This window comes from Curcuma longa, chromosome 6, assembly GCF_044706935.1.
Source record: "Curcuma longa cultivar G26 ecotype Majalengka, Jawa Barat chromosome 6, ITB_CL_G26_1.1, whole genome shotgun sequence".
Classification (NCBI taxonomy): domain Eukaryota; kingdom Viridiplantae; phylum Streptophyta; class Magnoliopsida; order Zingiberales; family Zingiberaceae; genus Curcuma; species Curcuma longa.
In genome coordinates, this window is record NC_133866.1 from 3,950,266 (window position 1) to 3,974,525 (window position 24,260).

The window sequence follows — 24,260 nt, forward strand, 5'->3', positions numbered from 1 at the left end:
ATTAGAACTTTACTGAGGATGCTTGCTTGTTGAATTCTATAGCTGTGAAGCTCAAGGAAGATTGTGGTTTCATATAGGAGCACTAGGAAATCAAATTATATCTCCAAGTCTGAACAAGCTATTTTTTTAATATGCTCTTAGATGGTTGGTTGCAAAGATCACACAGGGAAGGGGCTTTCTGCAGGAGGTTCTTCTGCTAAGTCTCAAAATACGAATAGGAGTTGTATTGTGTGGATAAATAATGAAATTACAGCCCATTTATACTAACCCTTATTACTAACAATATATATGATTGAAATCAAGTGTAACCTAATATGTGATAAAAACAAGCATAACCTAATATTATAATGAGATAGAATCAAGAGTAACAAATTGATTTTCTAAAGGAAGAAGATAAAATCAAGTGTAATCTAATATGTGATGCTATCTGCTCTATAACTATTTCCTATTGTTTCTGGGGTCTGTCCATTGCACCATTTTCTGGTTTCTGATTGCTAATAGAATTGAAGTTGGGAGGAAGAGATGATTGAAATGATGTGATTTTGGTTATCGACACATATCACGATTTATATATGCATAGCTTGTCACTTAGATGCCTTCATTTTTTTTATATGGCATTGGAGACACATGTTACAAATTCAATATCTAATTAGAAATAAGTCCTATACATTTCAAATGTGTGACCTAGTTGTATCATCGGTAGACAATCTGATTCATACTAAGTTTGTCATTGATTCCAAGTGTTAACTAGTAATTGAATAAAATCCCTGAATCTGTTGTCAATATATCTCAGAAATATGATCCAGATATAGTTCAGTGGATAATACTAATTTTGAAATGCATGATCATGTAACATATTACTCTTGACTCAATTCAACACGAATATGGATTTTGGTATCTAACATAGCCGCTTCTAAAATTTCTCACATGATGAATGGGGTGTCAGCTAGGGATGGAGGCAAGTTAGGTGCCCGCATTCTTAGGTACTATTTAAACCCAATTAAGTATCTCCCATCATAATCCTGTTAAATTGCACACTTGAGTACTATATCTTCTACCAGAACGGTATCCAGAGGACCCGACATACAATATAAAACATTACTACCCTAACCTGATTATTTAGGTACTTTGACTTGAACAAATCAAGTACCTGCAGATACTTGATTATTAGGAACCAATGTTGTAGGGTATCCGATCAACGCATTGATCAGGAGATAAAGGATGGGCAATCTACATTCTATGGCAGTTTTAGTAGAACACAGTTGTGGTCATCATGCTTTGAAGTATTATTCGTTTTCTTTGTTATGCTTTTAGGTACTTGCCCGAGATTTTGTCATACATAAAAAATTTCTTGTAGCATATCTATTTGTCATACATGTGAGTAACCAGTTTGCTTGGTCGTGAAATCTGACTTGTCCATGGTGGTGGTTTCTCAATTCTTTCTATGAGATATTTTGAAATCATTGTTTCAATTCATATGAAGCGTGAAGAACATCGATATTGATATGACAGTAGGAAGAAAATGCTTATTGATGAGCATTCCATATCTGCATCTGTTGAGATGATTTTGTTATTTTTTGTTCATTCTGGCAGAAAGAAAGATTGGAGAGGGAAATGGAGATCAAGCAGCGCAGCGAGGAGAGTGACTCACACGCATAACTGTTGCCATTGTTTGCCACTTCATTGGATCGATCGATCATCTACAAATATCTGTTTCGTAAAACTGCCGAGGTATATTCATGAAAATCACCTCATGTTATTTATCTCGATTGCCAATGATGAACTAGGTGGTGGGCGATGTTAGAAGGAGATTCTGTTTAGTTTTGAAGCAGATGAGCACTGCATCATGTTTAACACTGATTGGTAGTATATGAAAGTTCCTCTTGGGACTGTGAAGAAAAGCCAAAAAACATGAAATGCATCATGCTGCATTTGAATGCCATCAACTGCACATTTTTGGGCTTTGCATCAATATAAATATATTCATGCACTTGTATAAAAACAAGTTGGCAAGGGTGTTCCTTTTGTGTTCAAGCTTAGAGTAGGTTTAATTGAAGTTCTATCATCTTTGAGCAACTTTGATTAAAATTGTATCATTTTAGAGCAATAATTTTAAACAAAGTTGCACCATTTTAAAGCAGTTTTATGGTTGAGTAGCTTTGATAAAAAATGTATCATCTTTGAGCAACTTTGATAAAGTTGCTCTAAGGTGGAGCATAAAAGGGTATTTTGAATATTAAAATTATAGGTGAATGCTATATGAATAATATTTAACAATATATTTGTTAGACAATTGTTTATTTCAAATAGCGATATGATCTAGATTTGATCCTTTTGAATTGTAACGATATCGATGGAATTCACGAATATCTTTATAATTGTATGGTATTGTCTATTTTAAGTTTTAAATATTCATGATTTTATTTTTGGACTTTAACTAACAAGTTTCGTACCAATATAGATATTTTTTATCTTATAATCTCAAAAATTTTTTAATGTATTTTTAAGATAGAATTTTGATTGTATCCAACATCAAATGATTAAATCATTAATTAATTAGATGAGTTTTTAATGTATTTTTAAGGTGGAATTTTGATTGTATTTCAATATCAAATAATTAAATCATTGATTAATTACATGTTGTTATCTATCGATATCATTCGAACATTTATAATTGCTTTTGAAGCATAACTGAGTTGGCCACCTTAACAGATTTACAAAAGAGAGTAAGGGTTTGAATTTTGATGAAGTTGGATAATACTCTCCGGTAATACCCTCCTCTATTATGGTCAATTATAATTTTTTGATTTACCTTTTTATATATGATCATGGGAGTATAAAGTCGCTTTCCATCTTTGCAGAAAAAGAACGGCAAAGAACACTTACAATCGTGTGGTGCTCAAATGATATTTCATTAAATAGTTGTTAAATCATTCTCCTTTATCCATAGACCGGACCAAATTTAGTCAGTTAACCCGGCCAATCCGGAATATAAATAAGTTTCATGCAAATGCTTCATTCAGAAATCTGCACATACGCTCCATGATCATCAGAAACCTGATCGAACCGAGCCGTGGTTCTCATGTTCATAATTTAATCGGTCGAACCGGCGAATCCAATCCGGTCTGATCCAGGATCTAGTGTTTGATCTGGGCGAGCATGGTCCTGACTTCCTTGCTCCTGGGCCGCTCCTTGGGGTCGTCCGCCGTGCAGAACACGGCGATCCTGAGCACCAGCAGCATCTGCTCCTCGTACCCGTTCCCGGCCAGCTTGGGGTCCAGCGCCGCCGCCGGGTTCCCCCCTCCCACCACGTTCCTCAGCCACCGCACCAGGCTCACCTCCTCCGTCTCCTGGAAGAAGTTGTCCGACGGCATCCGCCCCACCACCAGCGCCGCCAGCATCACCCCCAAGCTGTACACGTCGCACTTCGCCGTGAACCGCATCGTCTGGCCGTACTCCGGCGCGATGTAGCCCAGCGTCCCCGCCACTTTCGACGCCGTCACGTGCGAGTGCGCCTCCGGCATCTCCTTCGCCAGCCCGAAGTCGGCGATCCGCGCCTCCATGTCGTCGTCCAGCAGAATGTTCGCCGGCTTCAGGTCGCGGTGGATGATCGCCGGCCGGTGGTTCACGTGCAGGTACTCCAGCCCCGCCGCCACCCCCAGCGCCACCTTGAACCGCGCCGGCCAATCCATCTCCCGCTCCCCTGCTCTCGCCCCCTGCAGCGCCGCCTCTAGGCTGCCGTTCTTCATGTACTCGTAGATCAGCAGATGCGAGTCCGGCCGCGCCACGTGGGCCAGAAGCGGCAGCAGATTCCGGTGCCGGATGTGGCCCACGGTTTGGATCTCCGACCGTATCTGCCGCATCCACTTGTCCAGCATCCGGCTCTCCTCGTCCGGCGTCGGCTCCGCGCTCTCCGCCGTCCGCTTCATGATCCGCTTGATGGCGATCGCCATCCCGGGGTCTCCGACCGGGCCGGGTCCACCGGGAGCTGCGCCTTGAGCACCTCCCCGCACCCGCCGCGCCCGATCACTTCCAGCGCCGCCAGGCCGTCGTCCTTCTCCAGGAACGCCAGGTCCTCTGCTCGCTTGATGTGCTGCGGGCTGAAGATGGAGGGGCCTCTTTGATTCCGGTACAGCCCGCGGATGCAGTTCGACAGGGAGCGGAACAGCACCAACAGGACCGCGCCTGAGACGACGCCGGCGATCCCGCCGGAGAGAACGCCCAGGATCCCGTTGCGGATGCGGTTCTTGTGGCTGTCCCCGTCAAGACGGTGCTCGGAGCCGGCGGAGCTGATCGTGGAGGATGAGAGGGTGGCGGTGCGGTTGTTCCCAACGGTCGAATTGGTGGCGTTTTCAGCGAGAACGTAGCGTTTGGGGAGGAAACCCCGGTGGTGGTTGTAGCGGAAAGAGGGGCGGAGGGAGAGGCGAGAGGAGCTGAGATGGCGGTGTGAGAGGGAGTGAGCTGGGAGGTGAAGGGCGGAGCTGGGAGCGAGGAAGAGGAAGAGGAGGAGAGGAGGAGGAGGAGGAGGAGGAGGAAGAAGAAGAGCGACGTCGGTGGGAGAGGGGCGGCGCCGGCCATTTCGCTCGATCGGTGGCTGCGGTGGTGGAATCTGAACGAAATAAATGGAGACGCATGTGGGGGAAAATGGGACCCACATGGACCGAATTGCGTTGTGGGCCATGGAAAAAGCCTGTGAAATCTGATTGGTTGGACGACTTTGACAATGAGGCGTGAAGTCAACGAGGAAGACAATGAAAGTAAGCATTGTTAATCAAAACCATTAATAATAAATATATCAAGTTAATTTCACTTTAGCCCTTGTAACTTTGTCGTCCTACCAATGATCCTCATTTCTTCAGCAAAAGATGAAATCTGATATACAGCGGCCTCGCACGATCGGTCTCACGATCATCTATGAGGAGGTAAATCGAAAAACTGTAGTTGACTACGATGGAGGAGGGTATTGTCTCGACTTCGTCGAGATTCGATCCTTGTCTACTTCAGTAAATCTGTTCCGTTGTAACCAATTCAACTATGCCTCGAGAGTTACAAATGGCCCTCACGATTCTATTTTGCTAATTTAGACTATATTTAAAAACTTAAAATGATAAAATATCTATTCTTAAGCGGACATTAATTAATAAGGATGCTTATATTGTTTTTTTAATGATAATATTTAATATTTTAAATTATATTTAAAAACTTAAATATAGTTAAATAAGTGATATATATTTAAATTTTAAATAATAATAATAAGTGGCGTGCCGTGCAAAGTCATAAATTATGACTAGTATGATGAACTTTTCTAAAAGTGAGAATTTATGTAGCGTTGTTTGTTGAAAAGTTGATCCAGGAGTAGTTTTGTGTGTTTGTTTAGACTTAAATTTTAAAAAGAAAAAGGATTAAGATTATCAAATTTTTATTTTTTTTAAATAAATTTTTCTAAACTTACGACTTTAATTTTTATTACTTTTGATTTTTTTTCTTCATTTTCTGATATTTTTTAAATATGTAGTTTTTCTAAAATTTTATATCCTTTAATATTTTTTAAATTTATACTTATATTTTAGTTTTATAGAAGAATTTATATTATTTTGTTGTCTATTATTTTTTAAAAATTTATAATTATTGAATTTCAATTTGAAAGTATGGAAAAGATAGGTATACACTCTCATAATACAATTGGCTAAGACATGTAAAATTTAAAGAATTATTTTATTAAATTCAAGTAAAAAAAGTTCTAAAATATTTTAGTAATAATTAAAATTATCCTTTTTAATTAAAAAAGATTATATTCTTTGAAAAATATGCACTCTCATCCGCTTTATTTTTCCAATTAAATGATTTTACCATCCTCCTTTATTAATCTAAAAGGGTCAAAAGTTAAAGGTGTAAAAAAAATCATTATTTTTAAAAGTGTATTTCATTTTAAAACAAATATTAAATGACACTCTATCCTATTCTTTATTTCTAAAATACTCTTATTTAAATTTATAGCAAATACGTATTGATAAATTTGAAATAATTTTGATAAATTTAAATAATTTTAATTGTATTGATAAAGAGTATTTTGATATAATAATATTTAATATATAATAATTATAAATAAATTAAAATAATTTTATTTTATATTATAATAAATATATAATAATATTGAAATAAAGATATTTTTAAGATAAAAATAAGATGAGTGTCTTTTCATATATTTTTTAAAATAGAAATCTTTAAACGATAGTAAAAATAAGGATCCTTTTTTATTTTTATTTATCAAAATGAATTTGAAAATTTACAGGGTAATATGATAGTTTAAATGGGTGGATGTCATAAGTTGGTAGGATCATGATCTTATGCATATAGATCGATTTAGATGGGGTCAAGAACGTTTAAATCATAGTAATCACATGATCCTACTAAATTCTGTTAAAAATACAAATTTATAATTATCACAGATGATATTATTATTTGTATAAATTTAAATTAATTAATAATTTAATTAATTTTATAATAATACTTAATAATATTTATATTTTCATATAAAAAAATTAAAAGATTATAAAATTTCTATTAACACAATAATAATAATCACATTGAACCTTAATAATGTTCCCTTGATTTACAAGATGATTCAGTTTAAAGGTTAATAAAGCAGCTCCTAATATAAAAAATATAGAATTATTTGTAACGTAAGATTTTACTGATCCTGTTCTATTTCCGTTGTAAAAATTAATTCTACAAAATTTAGGAGTAATTTAGTACTTATAGATTGTGATTCTTCAAACTACGATGGATGTTATATTAGAGATGCTCTATATATTTTTTAAGAAATAATACACTACATGAAAATGCAACATAATACATTACACTACATGGATGTGAGGAGGTCTATAGTATATCATACTGTATTTTTATATTACATTTTTATGTCATGTATCATTTCTAAATATTGCATTCCTAAAATATTCTTATTTAAATGTGTAGTAACTATAGCTGTTTTGCTATTATAATAACATTAAAATAATGTTGATAAAATTAGAATAATTTTAATAAATTTAAAAAATTAGAATATTTTGATACATGTTGATTTTAATCAAATAAAGTAGTTTTATTTTATATTACAGAAACTATATAATAATATTAAAATAAAAATATTTTTAAAATAAAAAAATAGGATGAATATCTTCTGATATTTTTTTAAAATAGGAGTTTTTTATGATAATAAAAACAAAGGGTGCCTTTTTTATTTTTTACTTATCAAATTTCTTTTAAAAACTTACAGGGGGTAATATGATAGTTTATATGGGACGTGAAATGCAATTCCGAATTATTGTTAAGGCAAAGTGAAATTTTGTCGAAGATAAACCTTCGCTCTCATCGCCATCGGCCTCCGCAGTCCCTCCACCGTATCGGCGTCGCCCCGCTGCCGAACCCTCGGAGATGGAAGCCCTTGGGAGCACCTTCGCGACCACACTCGCCTCATGTAGAATTCCTCAGCGCCATCGAGCTGACCGCCGGGGAAGAGCTCCGCTGCCGCCGGCCACAAAGCCATTCTTTGTCGAAAGCGGTGGAAGATGTTCTTCCAGATCCAAAGTTGTCTCTTGACTTCTTTTTACTCACTCTTTACTTTCCCCAAAAGTGAATCTTGTTCATTTATTTATTTGCTAGTCATGGTGTCTGGCTTTGGCTTGATGTCGATGCAGAGGTTGAGGGCTGATGTGAGGATGGATGCGGCTGTTGGTGGAGAAGAGGAGGAGACGCGGCAGGCCAAAGAGATGGCTGCAGCTCGAAGAAGATGGGAATCTCTGGTATCATGCTTGCATTCATTCCATCTCATTTGTAGGAAGGAATGGGCCATTTGTAGGGCTTGTGCACTCTTTTATACATGTGCCCTAGATAATTTCACTTTGATGTTTCTTCCTTGCCTTCTGTTAGGGATAGAAACTTAATTTCTAGAAATTTTCGCTAAGTAATTGGTAACTTTTTCCGTGTAGGCTGGTAGATTAAACTGTAATACAAGTATGAAAATTTTTGCATTCCTATATTTCTGACAATTTAAGGTAGAGACATAACAAGTGCTGAACTTAACGTTTGAAGAACAATGTAGCAGATTGTTTCTTCATCAAGAAGAACACTAGGTTCTTAATTTGATGTTTTTGTTATCTTTTCATACATATTACTAGTGATATAGCAATGCATAGAACAAACTCAATGGAAGGATAAGATTTATGTAGCTGATACTAAGTAGTTGGAACAAATACAGTTTTTCATATGATAGGAGTACATGGGGAAGCTAAATTCAGCAGTAAATATGGAATTTCAAGTTGCATGCTTATATATTGTCCTCTTTTTGAAGATTAGGGAACAAAAAGTTAAGGTTCTTACACCTAGAGAAGCTGGTTATGCAATTCAACTTTCAAGCAAAGCCCTTATTGATGTTCGCCCCTCAACTGAGCATGAGAAGGTATCTTTACCTCAAGAGTTTTTGCTATATTTCCTGAAAAAAAATGGTTTTCTTCCTCAGTCTGACAATATCATACCTTAACTGCAGGCATGGGTCAGAGGTTCCACTTGGATACCAATATTTGACATAGACAAAGGATCAGATGTCGGAGCTCTTTCTAGGAAAATCACAAACTTCGTCATGGGTAATAACAAGAAGCTTACTTTAGAGAATTGCGGTCATATAAGACATAAGCTAGAATCATCTTCAAGTTGTTTGCTATCCTTCTTTCTTAAGCACACTGTGCAATGCTGCAACTTATTAGACTACTTACCTTATCTATCATATAAGATTAACATTTATCACTTCAGTTAATTGTCCTGAAGTGACAATCTTATTCATTTCTTTTTTCTTCCTCAAATTATTGGAAGGAAAAATCTTGTGGGTATTGTTTTAACTTGTCAGTGAACCAGGATTTCAAATGTGAAACTTACCTTGATAAAGGAAAAAAAAATGAAACGTTGATATGTGCTTTTGTTGAGGGAAAACCTCTCTGCTAATTCTATAAGCTTCTTCTTGAACACTGTCTTCTGAAGTTTTGTGCTTGAAGTTTTTGTGGGAATTATCACGTATTTAGTTTTTAACTCTGGCATATGCTGAGATAATGATACTATAACAAAATGAATATATATTATTTCCAGTGGCTCGTTCCCCCCTTCAAAAGATGTTTTCTATGAACATTACTATGACTATAAATAATTTATTGAGACAATCATATTGTGTCTCTGCATAACTTTTTCTGAGGTCATAATTAAGACATCTAATAGTACCAAAGATGGTGTATAAACAAAAGAACTCACAGGTGAAATGGTTCTATAGTATATTGAATGGGATCTCTAAACTGGAAGAGATGCTTATTGTCATCTTTTGTATTTTTATCGCAGGGGGTTGGTGGAGTGGCATTCCAATGTTAGCATATGACAAGTATGTTCCTTGTGAGTGTACCTTTGTACCAACATTCTATCCTTGACATCCACCCCAATATATTTTCAGCGATTTTGTCAAAAAAGTTGAGGAGAAGTTTCCAAAAGATACAGACATTATTGTAGTATGTCAGAAGGGACTAAGGTAATAATCTCATATGAATATATGATGACCTTAATTGCGCATTAAATAAGATTTCAGTTGGCAATGCTGAGTTTCCTCACTTATGGATCTTAAAATTGAATATTAGATAAATGTTTATTGAGGTCCAGTTGCTTCTCACATCTTCAATGATAGTGGTACAGTTTCCATCCTGATACAGGCAATGTGAATGTAAAATGTGGAAATGCTGCATTCATGTGTGATTAGTGAAATTTGTGTTTTTTATTATATTATTTTTATTTTTGCAAGAGAATGAATGGGTGTGTAAGTAGCAGAAATTTGGGTTAATTTAGTCGCAGAATAAAAAATAAAAGTGGGTTACGAAATTGAGCAGGCTGTAGATTCTCCACCATAAAATACTCCCCGCACCATATTGGGTGGGAGATAAATTCTCCTTTTAGAGCAAGATTTAGCTCGCTTACCACTAGGCCAAGCAGTTGTTGGTAGAACTATTGTTCTTTAATTTGTTAAGACGGTTGCTTTAACCAGCTAAGCATCATTCTCTACATATTATCCAACCATCTATGCTGTCTCATTTGCCACTTTTGGTTCTCGATTCTTTCTTTTTGTTTCACGTACAACTTCCAAGTTCATCCATTTGAAGTTGAAGCTATAATGATTGAATCAGAGGCAGTGATCTGGTCCATTTTTTGTTTGATTTTATCTCTTTATTTTATATGATATTGAACTTATCCTTTCAACAGTCATTAGCTGATGGATACCACATCCAATACATTATTTTCTCAAAAATGTAATTCGTCGTCTGAATCTGTTTCAATTTCAGATCTCTTGCTGCTTGTGAACAACTATACAATGCAGGCTTCAGAAACCTGTTCTGGGTGCAAGGAGGTTTGGAAGCTTCTGAAGAAGAGGTAACGTCGAATGTATTTTCACCATGCGTGTGGATAACGTAGATGCACTTCGTATATGTGCGAACTTGAAACTATGGTCACCAAGTAAACCGTGCACGTTTGTGGTATTTGCTAGCATATGATGGTAAGTTTGTATTTTTCATGTCTAACCTGCTAAGATATTGCGCATTAGACTCGTTCGTAAAGCGCATCTTGTTTTAATATGTGTTGTTGAAGTTTCGCCATGAACATTTAATCTCCATCATTCAAGGATTTTCCTCGCGAAGGTCCCCAACCTTTCAAGCTTGCTGGAATAGGTGGAGTTTCTGAATTCCTTGGGTAATTTCGTGTACTCTGAAGTTTTTTTTCTTCTTCTCTCGTCGTGATGCCTTCTCTATGTTAGCATCTGTGAACAACATGGTGCGAAAAATCTTTGTTCATGTAATACAATTTCAGTACTACTGATACTCTTGCTTTTTCACTATATGTTATCAGTTGGACTGACCAACAGCGCCTTATCGCTTCCAAGGAAGGTTGGAGTTATCGGTTGATCTTCACCGGACGTCTGGTAATAATGTCAAATTCTCAGTATCTCTTCGATATCTCGTTAGAATCCAATGAGCAATCTGTGCAAGTTCTTTGATTTCCTTCTTCTCGCATTCTATGTTTCAGCTTGGACTTATTGTTCTGGCGGATGCTTTGTTCCTTGGGGCTCAAAAGCTCGGTCCCTTGGTACAAGAGTTGCGGTCGCATTGATGAGATTTATCGACCACTCGAAAGGTCTTCAGCCAATGCTTTGTACTACTTAGAGTTTGGTTTTTCGGCGGCTTGTCTATGTTATCTGTGGTTCCCTTTGCATCATTCATCACTTCCCGATATCTAGTTCTTGTTATTTTTGGGTGCTAAACAGCGGATGTTAACGATGAATCGTAGATGCAAAATTTGTGCCGTCGTCGTTATATCACTGATAAACACTTATGGTAGCATCTTGTTACCGTCATCTTGTTGATTTCAATCACATGACCCCTTCAAGTGGTGTAGGGGTGACGCAAGAAGAGTCGAATTTCAACGGACTATAACTTTTGACTTGGGTATTAGAATAAAATGTGGTCAATTACTAATTGAAATTCTTCAAGAGACTTCTATTCGGTATGGGATGAAAATCATATTGATTCATTTTTGGATTCATTAGATATCATTTAGTAGGTAAGGAAATAATTTTCGGATTCATATCATTTAGTATGTAAGGAAACAGTTATCATTCGACAAGAATCAAATTGAGTATTATTTATTTAATTGATAATATTAAATTCCTCGTATTTAATTAAAATTTTCACATAAATTCATGCATATTAACATCATATTCATAAAAATTAAAATATTATCATATTTCCAATTTAATTTAGATATCATTTATATAAAAAATCTTTTAACTTAATCATTATAAAAAATATTTAATTTAATTATCATCTATCAAAAATAATATCATCGGACAATTAGATTTTAAAAATTTGTCCCATATGAACTATAAACTTAAAGACTACAATAGTTATTTTTGATACGCTTCTTACTTACAAATGACACATCTACAAGATTATTTTAGTAAAAAGTAGAATTCGTCATTTCAATGGCTCTATATAGTCGGACCTACGATCATCTGTGAGAAGATAAATCAAGAAACTACAGTTGGTCACGACGGAGGAAGACATTGTCTCCATTTCGTCGAAATTCGATCTTTATCCATTTCAGCAATCGTAACCAACTCAACTATGCCTCGGAGGCCACATCTACAAGATCACAATCCACACATATATGGAATTATGATTTTACCTCTAGTGAAAGTTTACGATTTATTAAATTCACACTCATTTGACCTACTAAAATTTATTAACAATGTATGCGAAATACTAGAGACTTAGACGAATAAAAACCCATCACACATTCATTATCAAATGAAAATAAAAAGTAAATTTTCAAAACTAAAACTTAGTCGTTAACATTTTGTTTGGGAGGAGACGAGGGAAGGGGAAAGAAGAATGAAGAACGGGAAGGAGAATCTTGACCCTTGTTTGAGTTGGAGTGAGTTAAGAATGAAAAGGGGAGAGAAGGGTAAGTTTTACCCTTACATGTTCATAAATCATTAGAATTTTTTACATTCAGATTTGGGGTGTACGAAAGGGGAAGAGAAACTTAAAAATATTGTATTCTAATTTTACCCCTATTTTAAATTATGAATTTCCATATTAAATCATTTATTTAGATATCTCATCTTTGCGTCGTCGCTCCTCAGTGTCCAACTGCTGGTACTCTACGACGTCAATGTCGACCCTTACCACAAATCTTTTCGAGGACAAGACTCAAGAGGATAGAGACAAATAACCATAATTTTCTTCTTTTCTTCTTCAAAAAGTATACATTATCTATTTTAGAACTTTTCATATCCCAATTTCTATATATAATATTGATAGAATTTTATAATTTTATATATTCAATCTCTATTTTTTTTCTTTTCATCTTAAATAAAATAATACATATTATAGTAATCAACCTCTTATGGACTCACTTCTTTGGAATAAGATTATTATAAAATATTTAATGATACGGTAGGTTTTCATATTTGATTTATTAATTCAAATTAGATGCATTCATACTCTTTATATTCACTTTATTTGATGATATTATAAAAATTGATTTATGATACTTATTTATTTAACTTTCTAACTTATTTAAAACTAATTTAATTTTTAAATTAAAAGATATATTAATTCATTTCAAGATGTTTAAACATTCGAATATTGATTTCGTCATATATTTTAAAGAATTATCATCATTATTGTCCGCTTGTGTCACGTGATTTCAAACATGAATATTATTTTCGTCCTACAACAAATTTAGAAATTTTATTATATTAATTCGGGTTGTAATAAATTATATATATTTTTATTTATTTAAGTTTATTTTTTTAATCTTTAATTACTTGATGGTTTAAATTTGTTTTTTGGAACAAATATATACTAATGACTTCATGAGAAATTTACCAAGAATTTATGTCTACTATAATTATGATTACCCAAAAATTATAAAATAACAATTAAAACCTATTGTATTATATAAAATTTTGAGTTAAGACTTTGTTAAACAAAGATAAAATCTAATAAAATAAAAGGATCTTTATAATCAATTGATAAGTCTGTTGAAGGGATATAAATGCTAATTAGCTAAAGTAGGAGGGGAGATGCCTTCATTTCTGAGACCTGATCCAACCAATTGGATAGTTTGATTCTCATTACTAAATCATCAGCAGAATGTTGGTTATTATTTTCCATAACATCGGGAACAAAACCAATGGCATCATTCTCCTCGTAATCGATTTCTCGTCGATGACCGTGTTACTACAAAAAAAAAAAACATCGATTAGCGATCGAATTTTCTGTCGCTAATCGGTCGCTAAATCCGATTAGCGACCGATTCAAAAAATCATAAAAAATTTTGTCATAATTGGATTTAGTGATCGAATTCCAATTCGATCACCAATTTAGCGGCCAAATTAAGATTCCGTCGCTAAAATTAGCGACCAAATCGGGATTCCGTCGCCAAAATTAGCGACCGAATTGGGATTCCGTCACTAATTTTAGCGACTGAATTCGAATTCGATCGCTAATTTTAGCGACGAAATCTGAATTCGGTCGCTAAAATTAGCGACGGAATCCAGATTCAATCGCTAATTTTAGCGACGGAATCCCGATTCGGTCGCTAACTCAATTTAATCCATTTTGATCTCAAATTGAACAAATTTTAATAGATTCCATTAATTTTCTAATATAATTTAACAAAGTTTTAGTTAATTTCTTTGAATCCCTAACATTTTCTAAACTTCTTTTCAATTTGTATGATAAGCCAATTTCTTCAAAAATATTAGATAGACCATTGCGCATGGACAATGAGCCAAAGATCGGCATTTAGGTGAACACGTGTGCTATTCCTATGACCTAACCGCCGCCACTGATAGGTGACTGCCCCATTGCGACCTGGCAGTACCAGCCACTCATCCATCCAAGAATGTACCAGTGACCACTCAAGGAAGTCACTCATACTCGGCTGTTGGAATAAACCAACAAGGGCGGTACAATATCCCGAGGTCGTCTTCTGTCACGTAAGAAGAGGACCAAACGAGCATGTAGATACGGGCTTAGAGGCGAGCCCCCACCTAACCACCATTCAACCGGAAGGTTAGGCTTGTCCCAAAACAAACATAATCGATTTCTCGTCGATGACCGTTTTACAACAAAAAAAAAACATCGATTAGCGACCGAATTTTCTGTCGCTAATCGGTCGCTAAATCCGATTAGCGACCAATTCAAAAATCGTAAAAAATTTCGTCGTAATTGGATTTAGTGATCCAATTCCAATTCGATCACTAATTTAGCGACCGAATTAAGATTCCGTCGCTAATTTTAGCGATCGAATTCACGGGCATTTAGTTATATTGTTTTTTATTTAATATTTAATATTTTTATGATAATATTTAATATTTAATATTAAAAGCTTATATTTAATATTAAAAGCAGAGACGAACCTACACTATGGCTGTCCTGAACAGCAGGCCACCCAAATTTGAGATGAGGCCCAAATCTATGGGAAGAGCATAAGATATGGTAAGGGAAAATCAAGTCATCCAATAGAAGACTATATGGTGACTGAATTCAAAAAAGTTGGTGACTATGAACTAGGTTTATTTGCAATTTTTAATGAACTAGACTCTTTGAAGAGAACGGGAGAAATCAGAGAGAGATCAGAGAGATCGCAGCGGAGGAGTGATTTTGGGGTTAACCTGTTCGGCGGAGGGGAAAAGATTTTGGCTATCGGCACTTTGAATAATTTTTAGCGACCAAACCGGCTTTTCGGTCGCTAATTAGTGATCGAATTCTTGTTCGGTCGCTAATTAGTGATCGAATTCCGGTTCGATCGCTAAATTAGCGATTGACCTCTGTTTCGGTCGCTAAAGCCCATAAAAAATTTTTTTGCTATTAAATTAACTCTAAAATTAACGACCTATTTATTTTTTATCGTTAATTTAACGACCGAATTTAATTTCGGTCATTAAATTACCGACGGATTTGTTATTTCGGTCGTAATTTAACGATCGAAATTAAATCTGTCGCTAATCAACGACTGAAATTGAATCGGTCGTTAAATTAGCGACTGATTAAATTTCGGTCGTTAATTTCGTCGCTATTTAAGGTTATTTTTGTAGTGTTTGCTGTGAAGACTACCCAAATTCCTGTATTCAATTCCCCCGATCCTACAATAGGTACTAAACCTAAGGATAAGATACTTCATCCTAATGGCATAAAGGCCATAGGGATGAAAGAAATTGGATAGACAACGAGCTGAAATCGGACTAAGGTCCGAGGACAGCCCATCGACCAAGAATCTTTAGACAAACTCTGCACATCCAATCTCAGATATTTGGGATTTAGAACCATTCAAGATATGCATGCCAACTTAGCCGAGACGGAAGTCCACTTTCCGTTTTAGGGATTCAGGGATAAACAAGAAAATCATAAGAACTAGGAGAAGCTTACGCTTGACGTCGGCGACGGTGTCGGCGGGGGATACGGACAAGGCGATGCGAGTGCCGATGTTGGAATTGATGAATAGGGCGAAAACCGGGGCGGACAGCGGCGGAGAATGAGACGACCGGTCCGATTCCGACGCCATGACGAAGCGAAGTGGAGGCGATCGCAGCGGGGAATAGAAGGGTTCAGGCGATCGCGACGGGGAAGAGAAGGATTCAGGCGATCACAGTGGGGAAGAGAAGGCGGGGAAGAGAAGGGTTCAAGCGATCGCGGACATTTAGTTATATTGTTTTTTATTTAATATTTAATATTTTTATGATAATATTTAATATTTAATATTTAATATTAAAAGCTTATATTAAAAGCAGAGACGGACCTACACTATGGCTGTCCTGAACAGCAGCCCACCCAAATTTGAGATGAGGCCCAAATCTATGGGAAGAGCATAAGATATGGTAAGGGAAAATCATGTCATCCAATGGAAGACTATATGGTGACTGAATTCAAAAAAGTTGGTGACTATGAACTAGGTTTATTTGCAATTTTTAATGAACTAGAGTCTTTGAAGAGAACGGGAGAAATCAGAGAGATCGCAGCGAAGGAGCGATTATAGGGTTAACCTGTTCGGCGGAGGGGAAAAGATTTTGGCGATCGACAGTTTTAATAATTTTTAGCGACCGAACCGGCTTTTCGATCGCTAATTAGCGATCGAATTCCGGTTCGGTCGCTAATTAGTGACCGAATTCCGGTTCGATCGCTAAATTAGCGATCGACCTCTGTTTCGGTCGCTAAAGCCCATAAAATTTTTTTTGCTATTAAATTAACTCTAAAATTAACGACTGATTTATTTTCGGTCGTTAATTTAACGACCGAATTTAATTCCGATCGTTAAATTACTGACGGATTTGTTATTTCGATCGCAATTTAACGACCGAAATTAAATCTGTCGCTAATCGACGATTGAAATTGAATCGGTCGCTAGTTAACGACCGATCTTAAATATCGATCGTTAAATTAGCGACTGATTAAATTTCGATCGCTAATTCCATCGCTATTTAAGGTTATTTTTATATGTGAAGACTACCCAAATTCCTGTATTCAATTCCCCCGATCCTACAATAGGTACTAAACCTAAGGATAAGATACTTCATCCTAATGGCATAAAGGCCATAGGGATGAAAGAAATTGGATAGACAACGAGCTGAAATCGGACTAAGGTCCGAGGACAGCCCATCGACCAAGAATCTTTAGGCAAACTCTGCACATCCAATCTCAGATATTTGGGATTTAGAACCATTCAAGATATGCATGCCAACTTAGCCGAGACGGAAGTCCACTTTCCGTTTTAGGGATTCAGGGATAAACAAGAAAATCATAAGAACTAGGAGAAGCTTATGCTTGACGTCGGCGACGGTGTCGGCGGGGGATACGGACAAGGCAATGCGAGTGCCGATATTGGAATTGATGAATAGGGCGAAAACCGGGGCGGACGACGGCGGAGAATGAGACGACCGGTCCGATTCCGACGCCATGACGAAGCGAAGTGGAGGCGATCGCAGCGGGGAATAGAAGGGTTCAATCGATCGCGACGGGGAAGAGAAGGGTTCAGGCGATCACAGGGGGAAGAGAAGGCGGGGAAGAGAAGGGTTCAAGCGATCGCGGACATTTAGTTATATTGTTTTTTATTTAATATTTAATATTTTATGATAATATTTAATATTTAATATTTAATATTAAAAGCTTATCTCCTCACCAGGATCTTAGTCGGATCCGGCGAGGGAGAGATCAGAGGGAGAGATCCGGCGAGGGAGAGATCCGGCGAGAGAGTTTCGGCGAGAGCTTCGACAGAAACTTCGTTCGCGTGGGAGAAGAAAAGAAAAGTTCGGACCTAGGGATTTAGTAAGTTTTTTGCGACGAAAACGAATTTCGTCGTCAAATTCGTCGCCAAATTGACGACGAAAAATCAAATTCGTCGCCAAATTGGCGACGAACAATCAAATTCATCGCCAAATTGGCGACGAATCGGGCATTCGTCGCCAAGTTCGCGTGGGAGAAGAAAAGAAAAGTTCGGATCTAGGGTTTTAGTGACGTTTTACGACAAATTCGAATTCGTCGCCAATTTGGCGATGAACAATCAAATTCGTCGCCAAATTGGCGACGAATTATGTATTCGTCACCAAGTTCGCGTGGGAGAAGAAAAGAAAAATTCGGATTTTGGGTTTTAGTGAAGTTTTTGCAACGAAAAAATCATTCGTCGCCAAGTTCGCGTGGGAGAAAAAAGAAAATTTCGGATTTTGGGTTTTAGTGAAGTTTTTGCAACGAAAAAATCATTTGTCGCCAAATTGGCGACGAACTTCTTGTTCGTCGCCAATTTGGCGACGAATTTGGCAATGAATGATTTTTTGCAACGAATTTTGCGACGAATATATTGAGTTGCTAAATTGGCAACTAATATTTTGTATGTCGCAAAGTTTGTTGCAGATTAGCGACGAAATTTAGATTCGTCCCAAAATTCATTGCTGATTGACGACGAAAACTATTCTTCCCAAAAATTCATCTCAAAATACCTGTTTTTTTGTAGTGGTTCATGAAGGAGGAGGAAGAAAACAGAAAAAGGAGAATGGAAAGTGAAGGTGGTGAGATCGCATACCTTTCTCCAGTACAAAACCAACCTTTTATATGAGTCTAAGGAGTCAGGGGCGGAGCTACAGGGGGGGCGCCTGGGGGCGGTCGCCCCCTGCCCCCCTGAGTTGACTTGGGTGGGGAGGGGAACGCCGACCTGCTGGAGCTGCTGGATGAAGAGGTCGAACTCCGGCCCACGGAGCATCGGACTAAAAACCATCGGGGCGTTTCTGGCGGGCTCCTCTCCCTCTAGGACAACGACTCTACTGACGAGGGTGCAGCGGGTGAAAAAAAAGCTCCGGAGGAGGAGCAGGGAGCGCCAAAGGAGGAAGAGGAGGATCCCGACAGCGAAACCAACAAAGAAGGCAATGATGGCGTCCATATAAAGAGGGTGTTGGAGGAAGAAGTGTCTCGCCGGAGGCGGCACCTTTCCAGTATCTGTTTCTGCGTTGCCTTTGAATGGTCTCATGCTTGTTTATTAGTGTGACAATGCGATGTTAAAAAATGGCCCCCCTCGGCAAAAATCCTGGCTCCGCTCTTGTAAGGAGTCATGTCACATCGTGAGTATGGTTGAAGTCCCATCATCGGTATAAATTTGTCAGAAGGTATGGGATATTCAAAATATGTGTCTCATCGTTGACTTGTATATGAGGGGTCATGTCACGTACATCTGTCAGGGCATTATCATGATTAGTTGCAAAGGTGGCAGGGGGCATTCATAACCGTATAATGGTAGAATGGTCTTTCAAGGGACAGGATAAAAAGAGTCGAAGGGAGTCGATTCGGCTCGGGCGGATGATTCCGAGTCAAGGATTTGAATCGACCATCGGAGAGAAAGTTGACATAAAGCCGAATTGGTTCGGGAGATCCATTTCCCTACCGACTCGGTTCGGTTCGAGAGGGTAATTCTGAGTTGAGGATTCGAGTCGGCTGAGTTGACTCGAGAGTTGAGGGGAACCCTTCTGGGAGGATTCGGACTCGTGCTACGGAGGGCTTCCACTAGATCTCGACCCGACTCCCCTGACTCGACCCACACGACTCGACTCAGGGGGTTAACGCTCTGGAGGATTCAGCTCGATCCGGGCTCCATGAACCATGCTGAGTCGAGTCCGATAAGCTACTCTCGGACTTGACTAACCTCGACCTCACTCTTTACGACCATAACATGATGGAATTATGATTTTACCTTACTTATTAAATCCACACACATTTGATCTACTAAAATTTATTGACAATGTATTCGAAATACTAGAGACTTAGACGAATAAAAACCCATCACACATTCATTATTTTCAAATGAAAATAAAAAGTAAATTTTGAAAATCATAACTATAAAGAAGAGAAAGGAGAATCTTGATCCTTGTTTGAGTTGGAGTGTTTGAGTTGGAGTGAGTTAAAAAGGAAAATGGGAGAGAAGAATAAATTTTACCTTTACATGTTCATATTGTTAGAATTTCTTACATTCAAATTTGGGATGTACTAGAAGGGGAAAAGAAACTTAAAAAATATTTTATTTCAATTGTACCTCTATTTTAAATTATGAATTCTCAAATTAAATCATCTATTTAGATATTTCATTTTTGCGTCGTCGCTCCTCACACAATGCGCACCGTCACCATCTAGTGTCCAACTGCTCGCATTCTACGATGTCAATGCTGACCCTTACCACAAATCTCTTCAAGGACATTATTGATAAAGACAAATAACCCTAATCTTCTTCTATTTTTTATCCAAAAAGCATGTATTATTTATTTTAAAACTTTTTTTTCAACTTCTACATGCAATATTGATAGAATTTTATAATTTATCATCCATCCTCTACCTGTATTATCTTTTTTTTAAAGTGATTTTTTTAAATAATTATATATATTTAATCTTCAATTTTTTTTCAAATAAAATAATATATATTACACTTGACTTCTTTGGAATAAGATTATTATAAAATATTTAATGATACGGTAGGTTTTCATATTTGATTTATTAATTCAAATTAGATGCATTCATACTCTTTATATTCACTTTATTAAGTGATATTGTAAAAATTAATTATGATACTTATTTATTTAACTTTCTAACTTATTTAAACACTAGTTTAGTTTTTAAATTAAAGGATGTATTAATTTATTTGAAGATGTTTAAACATTCGTATATTGATTTCGTCCTATATTTTAAAGAATTATCATCATTATTGTCCGCTTGTCTCACGTGATTTCAAACATGAATATTATTTTGAGTGGTAATACACAACATGAAATCGTAGCATAAAATTATAACATGACACTCACATTAGTAGTGGGTCCTATACATTACATGCAGTGGAACCAATTGTGAGTATCATGTTATAATTTCTTCTGTAAAAAAAGGTGGAATGCCACCTTAGCAGCCCCACACGATCGGCCTCACGACCATCTGTGAGGAGGTAAATCGAGAAAGTGCAGTTGGTGAATATCATGCTACAATTTCAATTTACTGGTAAGTATCATTTCTCTATTATTTTCGTCCTACAACAAAAACTTAGAAATTTTATTATATTAATTCGATTTGTGCAATTTTAATAATAAAGTTTGATCGATTTAATTTATTAAAAAATCAATTTAATCTCATTTTTTATTCAGTCGGTTCGATTTTGAACCCGAAAGAATAATGAAATAAATATCACAGTCGAGAATATAATTTTAAAAAAATTCAAAAACATTAAAAGGAAAATAAAAAATAAAAAAGTTAAGAATAGAAAACATTAAAGATATATAACTCATCTACATTAAATAGAAACAAATTGAAAAAAAATCTAAAATTAATTGATGCAATTTAATTCAGACAGATCAAATAAATAAATAAAGATTAATAATCTTATCTACTACAAATGAGCTATAATAAGAAACCTTTTATCACTATAAATGATTTACAAAGATAAAATTATGAAAATAAAAAAATATCAAAATATTTCCAAGATAAAATTATGAAAAAGTCAATCTTACTTCCTATTTATAGCACAACAATTCCACTCAAATTCTCTCACTTCTCTTCTTCTTCTTCCTCTTCGTCTTCTTCATGGCTTCTCGCTGCTGCCTCCTCCAATGGCTCCTTCTCGCCATCGCCGCCGCCGCCGCCGCTGATTCCTGCAACTTCCCGGCGATCTTCAACTTCGGCGACTCCAACTCCGACACCGGCGGGCTCTCGGCGGCCTTCGGCGCGGCGGGGCCGCCACACGGCGAGACCTTCTTCGGCAAGCCGGCCGGCCGGTACTGCGACGGCCGCCTCGTCGTCGACTTCATCGGTGCGCGCGTTCATTCATTTCGATCTCAATTGAGGCATTAATTAATTATTCATCGATCGGCGTTAATTACGTTGCTGCAGCGAGCAGCCTGGGCCTCCCGTTCCTCAGCGCCTACCTGGACTCCGTCGGCACGAACTTCTCCCACGGGGCGAACTTCGCCACGGCCGGGTCGACGATCAGGCCGCCCTTCGGGACGCTCCGCCAGTCCGGCTTCAGCCCCATCGCCATGGACGTCCAGACCTGGCAGTTCTCCCAGTTCAAGTCTCGCTCCCAAGCCCTCATCCAGCAAGGTGAACATTATACTATTTATAGCCTACAGAATTGATATTCTGCGCGTCATTCCCGTGCGTGATTGTGCGCGTCAGGTTGATCACTGTCAATCACGCGTGATCGCGTGATCTAGCTAGCCATCCAAATATAAAAATGCACAGTGCTCTTTGTGCCTGACCCATCGTTGTTCCCGCCGTTGTCGCCTCGCTGTCCGGCTACTATCGGCCGTCAAATCGGGCCCGATCGATGTGCCACTCGCCGGCGCATCGATCGAGTGTCGGATTCCGGCCGGATCCGACGTAATTTGGCCGGAAACGCGCCTGCAGTGGCACGCGGCATTTTCGACCAAATCACGGCCGGATTCCGATCAAATCGCGACCGGAGACCGGCGGGGGAAGGACCGGCGTGCGCATAACTTAATCATTTATAATAATGTACAATTATAGAAATTGATTCCAGAATCATTATAATACATTAATTATAGAATAGATCTTGTTTATTTGTCTCAGGTTTGATTGAGTTGGTTAGTGCGAGATAGATTTACTGAACTTGGCAAGTTTCAAATTTCGATGAAGCTGAGGCAATATCTTTCCCATAGTGTTCCAATTTACCTTCTCATATATAATTATGGAGCTGACAGATTCTACCTTTTCCTGAAAAAGATCTTGTTTATCTATTCCATCTCTTTCTATCTTATATCTTAGATTTTTAAAATAAAATTTATCGAAAATATATATTAGAGACGAACTCCATAATACAAACATTAACTCACCGTTTGTATGTAGGATTGTTCAAGGATCAATTGCCGAAGGAAGAGTACTTCTCTCGAGCCCTCTACACGATCGACATAGGCCAGAATGATCTCACGGAGGGTTATTTTAGAAATTTGACGACCGAGGAAGTCAAATCGACCATTCCTGATATCTTGGACAAGTTTGTTCTCGCCATTCAGGTGGATTTAATTTCTCGATTGTTCATTATTATCAATCGATTGATATGATATATACTAAGGAGGAGAGTGTTTTCAGAGCATTTATTGGGAGGGAGGGAGGTACTTTTGGATTCACAACACAGGGCCTTTCGGCTGCCTTCCTTACGTTTTGGACACTCTCAGCCTTAGAGCACCAGAGGTGGACCGGTTTGGCTGTGGATCTCCCTTCAACCATGTGGCTCAGCTATTCAACCGAAAGCTCAACGAGACCTTGGGTCGACTGAGGAAGGATCTCCCTCTCGCCGTGTTCACCTACGTCGATGTCTTCTCGGTCAAGCGTGAGCTCTTGAGCCACGCGCATCGACATGGTACGTTAAGAATCTCGTCTAAATCTTAAATTCTAAATCTTAAATCCTTACGGACATGATGATTTCATAGGATTTGAATTGCCGCTCGTTTCGTGTTGTGGGCATGGAGGAAGGTACAACTACAACAAGGAGATTGGATGCGGAGCGAAGGTGATACGAAATGGGAAAGAGGTGTTGCTTGGGAAGGCATGTGAGGATCCATCGAAGAGGATCGTTTGGGACGGAGTTCACTACACTGATGCCGCGAACAAATGGATCTTCGAACAAATTGTGGAGGGAAAATTCTCGGATCCACCGGTTCCTATTCGATTGGCTTGCAAAGCGAACAAGTTATAGATGATGCATTAGGTTTTAGCTTAGTGATTTTGAATTTTAGTCGATTTTGATTACTAATAAATTAAATTACATAATATCTTATATTTATTTATTTTTAGAAGTGAATCGATTTGATTGAAGTTTCTATGCAATTTCTTACGATAACTTTCTAGTATAAACATTCTTTGGAAAACAACTATTGCATATGTTTGCTAATTTTGTACATTAATAGACGCATAAAGTATACAAAAATAGTAATATAGATATTAATTGATCGTGATTGTAGGGATAAAAATTATTTGTATGGTAAATCTTTGATGATTAAGTTCGATTGCGATCGGAATATGTATTATTATGTTGTTACCTAACTAATTAATTTTTTTAACCAATCGAACAAATCAAAAAATAAAAAATTAATTGGTTTTTTTTAATAAAAAATATTATGACTTTTAATAAAGATTAAA

At 37.3% G+C, this 24,260-nt stretch overlaps 2 protein-coding genes and 1 pseudogene across 2 annotated transcripts; 2 read left to right on the forward strand and 1 right to left on the reverse strand.

Moving 5' to 3' along the window:
* Positions 1-3,057: 3,057 nt before the first annotated feature.
* On the reverse strand, positions 3,058-4,681 carry LOC141830454 (leucine-rich repeat receptor-like serine/threonine/tyrosine-protein kinase SOBIR1; annotated as a pseudogene).
* A 2,697-nt stretch (positions 4,682-7,378) lies between these two features.
* LOC141830377 (rhodanese-like domain-containing protein 11, chloroplastic) lies at positions 7,379-11,434 on the forward strand. The gene is made up of 10 exons (XM_074717814.1): positions 7,379-7,587; positions 7,698-7,802; positions 8,351-8,458; positions 8,546-8,642; positions 9,382-9,421; positions 9,491-9,565; positions 10,368-10,455; positions 10,706-10,773; positions 10,930-11,002; positions 11,107-11,434. Exons 1-10 carry the CDS (start codon positions 7,435-7,437, stop codon positions 11,188-11,190), a joined length of 891 nt encoding a protein of 296 aa, XP_074573915.1. The 5' UTR covers positions 7,379-7,434; the 3' UTR covers positions 11,191-11,434.
* Positions 11,435-21,686: 10,252 nt separating this feature from the next.
* Positions 21,687-23,817, forward strand: LOC141830376 (alpha-L-fucosidase 3-like). The gene is made up of 5 exons (XM_074717813.1): positions 21,687-21,912; positions 21,993-22,202; positions 22,968-23,134; positions 23,211-23,481; positions 23,552-23,817. The coding sequence occupies exons 1-5, from the start codon at positions 21,687-21,689 to the stop codon at positions 23,815-23,817; spliced, it is 1,140 nt and encodes a 379-aa protein (XP_074573914.1).
* The last annotated feature ends 443 nt before the right edge of the window (positions 23,818-24,260 follow it).